The following is a 13,081-nucleotide window of genomic DNA, read 5'->3' as shown; positions in this document are numbered from 1 at the left end:
GCGGGGAGTGCAGGCACGGCTTTCCGCATGGCTCTCAAACGCGATGTGCCTACTGTAGATTATTCTCGTGAGTTGTGGACTCGTGTAGACATATTGATTTTGAGAACTCGTGGACGTGGTGCAACTGGTAGCCTACAAGTTGCAACAACCTTTGCAGGGAACTATAGCATCGCATTTATTGCACGTTGCGTGCTCAGCCTCAGTCATTTCCCTCTCTGTTAACCACACTATGGAGATCTCTTCGACATACTGTCCCACTCGCTCCGCGGCGGTGAGCGGTCGCTGAATGCACAGAACAGTGGGCGTATCCTCCCCGACCCCACTCTCTCATGTAGGTGGGGTGACGTCACCACAGGCTCTGCTTGCATGCATGCACAGACACAGCGGAGCTAAATGACGACTGATGAGAACCGTTTGGGGAACCGTTAATACGAAAACGATGGATCCGGATCCGCAATGTCGGAACCGGGTCTGAAATGGACCCGGTTCCGAATCCCAACCCTACTCATGTTATGTGCAATAATTTGTGCAGTTATGGAAACAGCTCTTTGTGTTTATGCAAGAAAATGTAACACATTTATTTATTTACATATTGTGTGCATGCACATTGTACTTTGATACATTTTGCGAAAATAAAGCAATTGAAAGAGAGAAGTTATCAAGTATCATTAATGTCGTAATTTTATCTACTGGCCCCTGGCCCCTTGCCATTTTTGTAATGTGGCCCACAGGTAAATCTATTTGAGTATCCCTGCTGTATATCCACAGAGCTATTAACAATAAAAGCATAATAATCTCTCCCAAAATAGATGATTATTATTTCTGGGTAAGTAACTTTTTTCCCTTTAAATAATGTATGAAGGCAGCCATCATCACATTACAATGTTGCAGACTACTGCAAATTACTTTGCGCTATGAGCGCAATAATTTTTGGGGGCCCACAGGTTGGGGAAAATGGCTGTTAGTTAGTCAGTGTGGGAAGTTTCCGGGCATCTCAGTATTCCAGGTAGTGAGATGGTGGACGCACAGCGGCAGGAACAGAGTCACGATGATCCCCGGCGCTATGAGAAAGATGGCGGTGGCGAGCGGCGGGTCCTGGATCATCTGGCTGCCGCAGTGGAAGAAGTAGGTCTGGTGGACCTCCAGGAAGAAGCCGTCCACCAGCGAGCCCTGCTTCCACCCACGGCACGCTGTGGCGGTCAGGTTGGCGTACAGGTCCACGCAGTTCTTCAGCGCGTGGTAGTGGCTGAGGAGGGAAAGAAGGCTGGGTGAGTGATGGTAGGTGATACAGTGAAAGACTAATATAGGGAAAATACTACCTGCTCGTGATTCACAGTTTGATATGAAAGCACTTTGCGTAACAGTTCTCTCTTAGGAGGTTTCAATACATATATATATACACTGATACAGATTGGGACACTCTTCCCTGCACGGAGGGCGCGCTGTCACTTCCCTACTCTAGCGACAAACAAGACAATCTGACAGCGGCCTGGATCGCAGTCTTCAGTGGGACTTTATCTCATCAGGTGGGACAGGGTGGAAGCGCTGGTTGGACGCGCAGGATTGGGAGTAGGCGGCCAATGGTGGAGCATAGGGAACGCTCCCCACCAATGGCTGCGCACGGACGGATCTGCAGGGACGACAACACAGGGCGCGCGCACAGACAAACAGACATATAGCAGACCCGCGCCCCGACATCCGTAACATGGACCATGGGCTATAGCCCATATCGTACGGCATACTATAGCACGCCGTTTTTCATCATTTTTGAGGATTTGAAAAAAATGAAAAAATGAAAAAAACGATGGGTTATAGCCCATGTTTTTTGAAATTTTGTTTCTCATCATTTTGGACTGTTACGACTCATTGAGTCTAGGACCGTTATGGGGAAAGAAAGGCAAGATGGTATATGCCAAAAGTTGTTTTATTCCTTCTAGCTTTAGATGGCATACAGAGTGAAACAAAATAGTGTAACACACGTGAACAATGTGAGCAGGCTGAGCAGGACCATAAAGGAAAGAAAGTAACAAAATACCCTAACACTGCACCCTATACTAAACCCCCTCCCAATACTGACTATCTGACTGGTGACAATAGAAAACGCTATCTGACTACTCTATTCTTATGCCTACCATCAAACAAAAGTACATGAGAACGGTGCCTGCTTAACATGAATAATAAATAATGTGCTTTCGCAACTCAAAAAAACTAAAACAAAGACGGGTTTAAGATGTTGAAAGCCTGCATTTCTTATTGGGAACACTCGGTCTGAAGTAATTTACGCATCCCCCATTCTGACTTCCCATACGTGTTTAATGTCACGTATAAGAACTGTGTTAGAAAACTAAACAAATGAGCCCGGCGTGTTTGACTCATATTGATACTGTATGAACTATGAAGCATCAACTGGACAGCGACGCTGCTGCATTAATTACATTTTCAACAGAAGCACACTGTATCAAATAAGATTCAAGAGTGTGACTATCGTAGACGACCTCCCTGTCAATATCAATGGGACAATTTGTTTATTTTTGGACCACAATTCATATGAGATGATTCTAAGATGACCCAATGTTATTCTCCATGGAGAAATTACCCCCGTGATCCAGGGGATGGACGAGTGACGTCAGGACTTTGGTACTCTGAGGGATCAAAATCAGTAAGACACCCTGGGGGGCGAGAATGCACGCATCCACCTGGGTGACGGCAGCCTGCTGGGCGAGCACTGGCGCTTTGGCATGGGGGGGGGGGGGGTCAGATCAACATATGGAATTAATTCTGTACTGGCCATATAGAGCGTGTCTTGAGTGTACAGGGTTTGATGAGGTCAGATCAACATATGGAATGTCAGAACAGAAAGGACGGGTGGGTTATGATCAACATATGGAATGTCAGCACAGGTCAGCTCCATATATAGCAGATCTAGGTGATGATCCAGTCTTCTCCATGTATGGTTATCCAGGGTTAGATTAGGTCAGTGTTGTGATCTTCACATATGGAGATGGCCATATATGGTGGCGTGATCTGTCACGAGGCGTGACCATATATGGAGGCATGATGTCACGACGTGTGACCATTATATGGAGACGTGATGTCACGAGGCGTGACCATATATAGAGGCGTGGGTGACTAATTAATGGACGGATGGACGGACGTGGGATATGCAGGTTTTCATAGTTAATGCGATCTACAGTCGCAATAAATCCCACCAATTTCCATTGTGTCCTGCAGCCTGCTAATATATATATGTATATATATATATATATATATATATATATTGTATCATATTGTACAGTAGGCCTAAACTAGCATATGGAAATGTGTCCAGAGCAGACATCTCCACTTCCTTTAGCTAACGTAGCCTAATAATTAGTTTCCCACCATAACATTCAGAAAGAATGCGTTTCTTCACAAATGACTAATTGAAAAGCCAGGCACCATGTTTGGTTCACATTAATGTTTGCGTAATTAAAGAGGAAAATTATACATTAGGTTTCTCAAAACAAGTGTGCTGTGTGTGACTTCAAATAGCCCATTCAGAAAAATGTGTTGTGGTTTGATCAGTCATGAACACCTGTTGTGGTGTCTAGCTTACTTCCCCCGCAAGGAGGTTGACTCAAGAACAGTGGTGGAAAGTAACTAAGTACATTTACTCAAATACTGTACTTGAGTTCAATTTTTAGGTATTTCTTATTTTTACTTTACTGGAGTAGACCTACTTCCAATTTTCAATAATCTTACTTCTACTGTATATATCAACGACAATTATTGTACTTTTACTTCACTATAATTATTTGAAAACGTTACTTTGTTTCAAAACCAATTCAGACATATAAATTCTTTGGCAATTTGAAAATAGCTGAGCTACGTATAAGCTCACAACGCGATGCTTTTCTGCGACATGTCATGAGCTTGTAGATCTGCTATGTTCAATGGATTTTGATATTACAACACATTTTGAATTCCAAACTTGTACTTAATTGTAACAGACCATAGGGTATTGATATTTTTACTAGATTTTACTAGTCATTTTTACTAGAACTATAGGCGTAGTTGTCCCCAAAAATTACTTATTTTCTATCATTTACACACCCTGCATGAAGCCTTGTAATTCAAGGATATTTCTTTGTTTATGTGACATTCCTAAGCCAATAATGTGATGACAGGCGGAGTCTCCGGTAGGAGTCTCAACTGAGTCTCCTACTGAGCAGCCACCCAGTAATCAAATTATTGGCTTAAGAATGTAAACATAACGGTATAATAGTAATTGTATCAATTGTAATTGATAAGAATAAGAATAAAAATAAGTCTGCTCTACTACTGTACTCTTTTTAGTGTGAAATGTACTTCTTCCATCACCGCTCAGGAAGGAATATTCACAGCTGTGGTTCTCAAACCTTTTCATGTCAATGTATTTGGCTGACTGCGGGACACATAAAGATGTGTTGTGCCAGGGGACACACATCCTCTCAAGGACCCCACTTTGAGAACCAATGATTTGCAGCAGCAGTGGCGTGAGTAGTCATATCGTGGGGTGTTAATACCGTATCGGTCATGGGTCTTCAACAGGGGTCTGGGACCCCTAAGGGGTCCTCAGAGTTAATACAGGGGGGACGCAAAATCTTTGTGTGATTGGAACCTTCTATTCTTTATTTTACACTAACCACTTGAACCCTTGCATCCCTATTCTAAGGGAACAATTAGCCGAAAATAGATCTATTCCATAGATCTAGATCGGCTATTTTCGGCAAAGAGTATCGGTATAGAGGGGAAAAAGAGCAGACCAAAGGTCAAGTAGTATTGAGGGTTTAAAATGGTTTAAATGGTTAAAGGTCTGCTATAAATACACATTATTAACATGAATCCAACATAAAGATAAGTCAACAAAAAACTAGTCTTAAAACATTAATTTACAAAACACTGATGATTGAGCTGTCTATGAAATCTATGGAAAAAGTTTTATCTGCAACATAATCTTATACAATATGACTGTAGTAGGGCGTCCCTACTTATCTCTCTCTCAGCTAAGGGGTCCTTTAATTTAGTACAGTACTTGAGTAAATGTATTTAGTCACGTTCCGGTTCCACCACTGGCGTAGACCTTTTCTCAACATTGCCAGCAATGTTAGGAAGCCAACTATCTGTCGCCTGCAGTTCTGTATGTAATTCAATATAGTGTATAACATGATACAGGTGTTGCCATTGACATATATTCTTCTGTTTCCGTTGTCAGACGACTGCAGCACGACTATAAAAGATGTGATTTGTTTGACGGTTGCATAATGCTAACAGCCAGAGGAACGACTGTGAGCGTGGGATAGCTGCAGGGACGACACTGGGTTCACAAGGTATAGAGTGGCGGCTGTCTGGGAAACCGGAAGGTTCCCGCTTTGATCCCTGCAATGTCACCACCTGGCTTTGTGGTGACGTGGTCTTGAGCAAGACACTGAAATGCTTACTTCATGCTCCCGATGAGCAGGTTGGTGCCTTGCATGGCTGCCTAATAATAGCAATGCAGACCATAAAATAATTGGCAAAAAGGTCAAAATGTACTAAAGTTAAGTAAGTCACAGAATCTTCACTACTATCGCACCCCGGACCGTTTATAATAAGAGAGTCATGATCGCTTGTAAGATCGGCTTGTAAATCCGTTCATGTGTTCAAAGGCTAGCCGTTGAAAATGCAATGGCGGTAGCAGCAAAAGTAGAACGATCCAGGAAGAGAGATATGAGGAAGAAAAACAAACTATCACAAGGACGTGGATGGAAGGGTATTTTTGCGGCCATACGTTGTCCTTGTGCCTCGCTTCACTAGAAGTTTAACTGTGGATCATAAGTAAGAGCGCCATCTAGTGTAAAAAGCTAAAACAGCTAAAACTTGCCAACTTGTCCATGGCAGTGTGGGCCTCTCTGCTATAAAACTCACTTAACGCGTCCTTGGCATGCAGGACTTATTTTCTATCAATTACACACTTCATGAAGCCTTGAATTCAGGGAGATGTTTTTTGTTTTTTGTTGCAATCCTAAGCAAATATTTTCATGACCGGCGGAGTCAATCGTCAAAGTCGGATAAATATTGGTTTTTGTGACGTTTTTGGTGAATTTCCCCAGTTCTACTTATTCTGCTCTTGCATTTATGACGGTCAGCTTAGCAGATAGCTAACATGATGAGAGCCCTTGACAAATAAAGACCCAGGAGACCGGAGTGTAGATAGGCCTTTTAGTTAAAGGAGCCAACATCGATTTTGTAAAACTGTGAACATAAAACATAAACAATAAACATACAACAAGTAAGACGCGCAAACGTACGCAATGCAACATTGCACCACAAGGTGTCATAGAAAATAAACTCTGCACTGGGGGCAGAACACTAATACTTTTGTTTCAGTGAGACGATGAACTGCCCAAGCAGGCTCCCTCATATTTAAAAAAAGACAACTAATAAATGTCACATGCACAACATGCACTGCCGTGCACTGCAGCAGAGCAAAGTGATTCCTCACATGTCAAAGTGTAACTCGCACTTAAGTGTGTTGATAGACACCCCCACCCTCACAAGCCATTGGCACTCCGTAGGACCCCGGGCCCACACAGTGTCAACAGTTATATATGGATTATTACAGCCATAATTAAAGAGCTACTCCACTGTAGGTAGCGCAGTGAGCGGTGAAGTCTGAGCAAACAAGCGATGTCTGGAAGCCCGAGCCCAGAAGCAACGCTGTTGAACTTTTTCATTACAAGATGACTAATTAGCCCAGGGCTTTGACTAACGCCAAGCTTAGCCGCGAGACAGGAAAAATGTCTGACTATCCCCATGACTAAAGGGTGTATATATCTTCACTGAAACGGCTATAAAAAAAAGTTTAAAAAAAGAAGAAATACGGAGTACACCATGACACACAGCCCTCCCCCTGTGTTCTCAGTCACTGCTGAGCTCAGGGATGGCTGTTGACTTGAGATGTGAGGGGAGGATGTGGACTGTGGACAGAAACAACACATGCACGCACGCACCCACCCGCATGCATGCACGCACGCACACACGCACACACGCACACACACACACACACACACACACACACACACACACACACACACACACACACACACACCCAGAAGCTATAAAACTGAAGCAACGTGAACGTAATGAAGCAGCACATATTATTCCAGCATTGGTCTGCGGTGCTCTCACACACAAATGACAAAGATCCAGAAGCCAAATTGTGCTCGTATAGATGCTTTGTGGATACACCGCAGTGGATTTGAACCCCGCCTAGACCTAGATTTCTTAAAATGTATGAAGACAATAATAATATAGGGACGCCAGCAGCCAAAAGTGGTTATGTTTCTATTCACCTTTTGATGTCCGGCCAGGGGCAGCTGTCCTGGTAACCACTGCTCTCCATGCTCTTATTGAATTGTGGTAAACAGAAGCCACGGACAAAGCTCTCAAATGAGTCCTGGTCACATGTGGGGACAAGGGCCTCGGCCAGCCCTGGGGAGAAAGAAACAACAACAAATTGGGAAATTGCATAATGTAAGGAAATCGTTACTGTCGGGCAGAAACCTCTTATGTACATATTCTACCTTTCTGTAATTTTTTTGCGTACATTAACACCCTGGCCGACTTGATCACAGTACAGTGTCAGACAAAAGCATCAAAAGTAACCGCAAGCACTAAACGTGGCGCAAATCAAGTCGACGAGTTTCGAGTTTGTAGATTTGCTAATTTAGCTATTTATTTCTGTGAGGTTTACACCCGACAGAGACGAAATACACACTGGTCTGGAGAACTTAAAGTTAAACCTAGGTCCACTTCAAAGTTATATTTCTAGTATGCAATTATCCCGGTATACAACTTGCAGTGAAATACTTGATAAAAAACAATGGGCACATAAAGTAATATGCATGTTGGTTCCTTTACCCACAAAATTATGTCTGCTTGAACAAATGACAAAGCATTATGGTAAAGAGGAAGTGGAGCCATTATATTACAAGCCTCTTCCATTAGACGCCATTAGAGACCATTTCCTGTTTTTATTACATCACATAAGAAGACAGGATGTTGTGCCAAGCACAGAGCTATCATTTGTAAGAGAATTGCCCTTTGCCAGTGGTGTAAACTAAGTATCTAAGTACATTTTACTCAAGTTCTTTACTTTACGTGATGATTTTGAGGTAGGTTGTTGTACTGCAAGGAGTCGATAACGATGGAAGCTAGAGATCCATGCCCCACCCGACTACCCGTGTAAGAGTACCCGTTCCACCCACCTGTCTGTGTCCCTTCTATGCCCATATACTGTATGGATATTTCTGTATCTGTCTCATGCCCATTAATTCCTATATGGAGTTCTGTGTCAGGCATGTGCAAATATGGATGTTGTGATGTCAGAACAGGCCAGCTCCATATGGAGCATGGGTAGGGGCCCTGTCCAGAAACCGGGCAGAGGCCTTTAGTGGCATTTCCGGTTGTCCAGAACCAGCACAAAAGCCTTATTTGGCATGCTTGACAAAGAACTCCATATGGGTATATAAGGGACACATACAGTACATAATAACTGGGTGGGGCATGGATTTCTGGTTGTCCAGAACTAGCACAAAAGCTTCTTCCCAGGTTCTGGACCTGATCACCCCTATGTCTCCATATATCTGACCTGTTATGACATCACAACACGGGCACCGCTCTATAGTAGTAAATACTAATAAAGAAATTGCCGTAAAATTTGGGGAAAAAAACGGATTTAGCATGTTCGAGTGACCCAGCAAATGAAAAAACACTCATCTTTTACTTCCTCTAATAACAACGTAAAACATGATCCTTGTTTAAAAAACAAAAACAAAGTTCTCCTTAAAGTATTGTCCTTAATAAATTCCCTAAAATTCTTCCATAACTGCTCTTTGTAGCCACAAAACAATAATAATTAAATGAATAAACATTTTGCCTACCTGCCCAGATCAAGATGAATGACACCACCATGGTAGCCATGACAACTTGTTTACCAGCTGTCAAGACAAAAAGAATACATGCATTAAAAATCATGACCTTAATAAATCAGCTGCCGACATTCTGTCATGATAGTGTAGAACTAGAAAGGGGCAAATCTGCACCAGGAGATAGACCTCCCTGCGTGGCACGTCATGGCATTGTTTTAGTGTTGTGTGTAACTATTTGTCATTAATGTCTTGCAGAGCCAGACTGGGAACACAAACCAGGTCGGGAATGTAGCCTAAATTAGAGGTTCTCGACCAGTGGTCCGGGGACCACCAGTGGTCCTTGGGGAGGTTCCAGGTGGTCCCCAGCTAAATGATGGAGAGTTTGTAACCAAATATAGATCTTTAACTCTTGAGAGTGTCAAAGTTTAAATTGTTAAACATCTGCATTACTTAATTTACAAAGAAGTCTACACAATAAGGGAATGTAGAATAATTATTGGGTCTGAGAGGCTAAATCTCATCAAATTGTGGTCCGTGGTTCAAATGACAAATACATAATGGACATACATTGATGAAAAGGATTGAAAACTATACTGCACAAAACCATGGAATCCACCCACTAACCCATTGAGTTAGTGTTGAAGTGTCCTTGAGCAAGACACTGAACCCCTAATTGCTCTTGATGAGCAGGTTGGGGCCTTGCATGGCTGCCTCCATCGGCGGTGTGTAAATGTACAGTAATTCACACAGTTTTTTTATAATTAAAACGAAAGAGCGGATTTGTCGTGGACCTGGTGACGAGGGCGTCACGTTATGATGACAAAACCGGAAATCAAGCCATCCTCTGGGCTGCTAGGGCTTCTGGGAAAATGAGCCCAATGCAAGTGAATGAGGGGTTTGTTTGGACTACAACATGCTGTGGAGGCGGTTCTTGTCTCGCATTGTAATGGCGGCCTGTTTTTCTCTTCAACAACAAGCCATCAGACAGATTTTTGTCAAACAAAGCTGCAAATACTTCGGTGTATGCTCCAAAGGTAATAAGACAATCTAGGCAGCGTAGAATATTGGATTAAATAGCGGGGAACGCGGGTTACGCAGTAGAATTGTTTTAATTGCTTAAGTAAGCCCTGCCGAGCCACGAGGCCTGAGCCTATCTCGTTTCTGTAACGTGAGGCAGCTGGCAGCTTGATGTACAGTACAAGTACATCCCTCAGCCATGATGTACAGTACAAGTACACCCCCTGGACATGACGCTATACTATGTCACTCACAATCCAACCCTTGATGCTGAGTGCCAAGTCCCATTTTTATAGTCTTTAGTATATGACTGGGGATTAAATCCCGATCTCCCAGTATCAGGGCAGACACTCTAACCACAATGCCACTGAGCTGGAAATTAGGCAATTACACGTGATATGCAAAAAGCAGACTAAGTGTTAGTCTGTCCCCCTGTTATTGAGCAATATTTTGAACATGTTAATTAGCCTGCATATTAATGAAAGTGATACAGGTGTAGCTGTCACACACAGACAGTTGAACTTACTTGACAGTGACACACATGCCTTGAAGACATGCATGCAGTAAATGATATCCCACAGTGGTGTCAGGACTAGTGAATAATATCTCCCCTCAGCATGAATTCAAATACAGTACAGTTTAATCTAATCAACATTTGCACAACACAGTGTACAGCAGAGATCAGTGAGGTCTAGAGAGATCTGTGGGAGTAGGTTATATTATTTGAGAGAGCTGTTAGACCCAGGCACAAAGAAATGGCACAGGATCCGCTAGTAGTCCATCAAATCCTGAAACGATCATTGAAACGAGCCTCTCTCTCTCTCTCTCTCTCTCTCTCGGCGTGTTGTTGTTAGTCGGAATAAACACAGAAGCACCCAGGAGGAAGTGGACTAAAAAGGGGAGGAGCCAAACCAAGTTCCTGTTTTTACACAAAAAAGAAGGTAGGCAAAAAACGTTTTCCCTTGTTATTTATACTGAATGGGTTCCCACATTGCTTTAAATCAAACAGAACCAAACTGTACAACTCATATTTATACTTTAATTTCCACTAACATGCATGAATGACAGTTCACATTTTAATCAGCGTCCAAGGAGCAACATGCACCACGGAAACTATAAATGTAAAAAAGAGTTGATGACCACCTGCTTCCTGCAACATTCCCACAAATTAATGAATTTATCTCCTGGGAGGGAGTCACTGAAAACAGATGTTGAGAAGGAATGCTGAGAGAGGGATTGTGTGAGGCTTCCCTTATAAAGAGACAGACGTGCAATCTCTCTCTGCGTGCGCAAAACAAGTCGTTCTGTAAATGGCATGGAATCCTCATTTGGCCGGTCAGTTATACTGCACAGGTATGCGTGGAGAATCCAACGACCGAGCGAGGAAGCACGAAACACGACGCATTGTTTCATCTCGTGCGGGGGGAAGTGTGAAAAGGTCGTGACTGTGGTCTGTGTCTATCAGACGGGTGGCCTTGACAGATTGCACAGTACAGTAGCCGCATCCTTGCACAGACGAGGTCAAAAGATCAATTACAATATATCTCATCATGACACATACCTTGGGAATCTGTTGTCTCTTGTATTTGAATCTTTGTTTCTCCTTATAGGTTCCTCTGGGGTGAAAAAATAACAACAAACATTCAATGGACCCTTCGGCGCTAAAGAGATGTTTCGAACTGGGAGTGTATCAGTCGACTAACGGACAAGCCGGAGCCACTCTCCGTGAGAAGCCCCCCCCCCCCTCGAGTGATGCGTTCTGAGGTCTTATCACTGCAAATGGGAGTACTAACTAACTTACGCAACGCAGACAGGCTGCTTCCTTTCCCAGGCTGAGCCTCGGCCGTTCCCATGTTGCTGCCCTAAACAGATGACCCCCCCACACACACGCACGCGCACGCGCACACACACACACACACACACACACACACACACACACACACACACACACACGCACGCACGCACGCATGCACACCCACACGCACACGCACACAACTTCCCAGTGAACCATAAGAGGCCCCTCCAAACAAGGCCAGTGCTTGTGTCTGGGAGTTGAAGAAGGGGCTTGTACGGAGTGAGGGTGGGTTGTAACTAAGAGAGGGAGACAAAATTCAATTGTACATTTTAGTAGACGGTACATAAGAATGGATTGGTGGCCAGGCAGCCAACCAGCCAAAAGCAGGAGCTATTAATCTGCCCCACCTGCAGTTTTTGGGAGATAAGCAGCATCACCTGGTGCCAGCGGCAGGTCACAGGTGGAGCCATTAGTCACACACTGTGTGCTGCCATGATGGTCCCTATAGGGGCTGCAGGGACAGTAATTGAACCCGTTACAATCGCCTTAATCCGATCATTAATAAATCACGCATATACTTTTTTTATATCAAATACCGAAAATAGCAGCTCTAAACTCCCAACATACATGTTTTGGGTGAACTACTCATTTAAGTGGTTAAAGTCTTGTAGTATATACTTTGTGTCATACACTTGTTGTATATCTGCTATTTTCACGACAGTCATTCGTTACTCTGAATCGAGGCAAACGTTTGTAATAATCGTGTTATCGCCCAGCCCTAACTGTATAGTCTCAGGCCTCCTCTGTGCTCTCTCTCTCTCTCTCTGTAATTGCATTATGCTACATATCGGATTTGCTCCCACAGAGCTGCGGTTGGACCCCTCAGGCGCTGGGTGAAGACCACAGGCCACTGTTCTGTGTGTCGGAGGTCACACGTCTGCCGGGAACCGTGTTTGGGCTCGGCTGCTCTCCCCATGGAAGTCTATCAGAATGTTTGATGAAGCCCTCGTTTAGGTCCACACAGAGGGTGTTTTAAATAATTACTTAAAAAAAGCATGTCTGCTTCATTAATAGTCCATTTTGTACACTCTCAGAGTTATACACCCATACGGTGACATTTGGACCAAACTCAAAAACACTTTATAAGACCCACTGGTGTACCAGTGGGCCAACATGCACAATAGAAGCATCCCTGACTCTGTTTGACCAGAATGGAACACAGCCTTCATTAGTATCATCGGAAACACAATTAAGGAAGTCAGAAGGGACCCAGAAGTAGGAAGAGTTATTCTGTGTGCATATGCCCTTATTAGGAGATTGATGGAGATCCGCCAGATGT

At 43.5% G+C, this 13,081-nt stretch overlaps 1 protein-coding gene across 1 annotated transcript; it reads right to left on the bottom strand.

Annotated features, from left to right (window-relative positions):
- Nucleotides 1-586: 586 nt before the first annotated feature.
- Nucleotides 587-11,631, bottom strand: LOC308330736 (receptor activity-modifying protein 1-like). Its single transcript, XM_080785723.1, has 4 exons — nucleotides 11,509-11,631; nucleotides 8,943-8,999; nucleotides 7,353-7,491; nucleotides 587-1,246 (listed from the first exon to the last, which is right to left on the bottom strand). The coding sequence occupies exons 2-4, from the start codon at nucleotides 8,980-8,982 to the stop codon at nucleotides 970-972; spliced, it is 456 nt and encodes a 151-aa protein (XP_080641849.1). The 5' UTR covers nucleotides 8,983-8,999; nucleotides 11,509-11,631; the 3' UTR covers nucleotides 587-969.
- Between the last annotated feature and the right edge of the window lie 1,450 nt (nucleotides 11,632-13,081).

This window comes from Protomyctophum bolini, assembly GCF_963924005.1.
Source record: "Protomyctophum bolini genome assembly, chromosome: 16".
NCBI classification, from domain to species: Eukaryota; Metazoa; Chordata; class Actinopteri; order Myctophiformes; family Myctophidae; genus Protomyctophum; species Protomyctophum bolini.
The sequence above is the reverse complement of the archived record's forward strand: the minus strand, read 5'-3'. Positions and strand labels throughout refer to the sequence as shown.

What these genes read in the sequence shown, in the direction of transcription:
- LOC308330736 (XM_080785723.1), bottom strand. Translation starts at nt 8,982, where the DNA reads ATGGCTACCATGGTGGTGTCATTCATCTTGATCTGGGCAG. An exon ending in ATTCATCTTGATCTGGGCAG is followed by an intron (nt 7,492 to 8,942) that starts GTAGGCAAAATG and finishes CTTTCTCCCCAG; the next exon opens with GGCTGGCCGAGGCCCTTGTC. An exon ending in CCCTGGCCGGACATCAAAAG is followed by an intron (nt 1,247 to 7,352) that starts GTGAATAGAAAC and finishes TTCCCTCCTCAG; the next exon opens with CCACTACCACGCGCTGAAGA.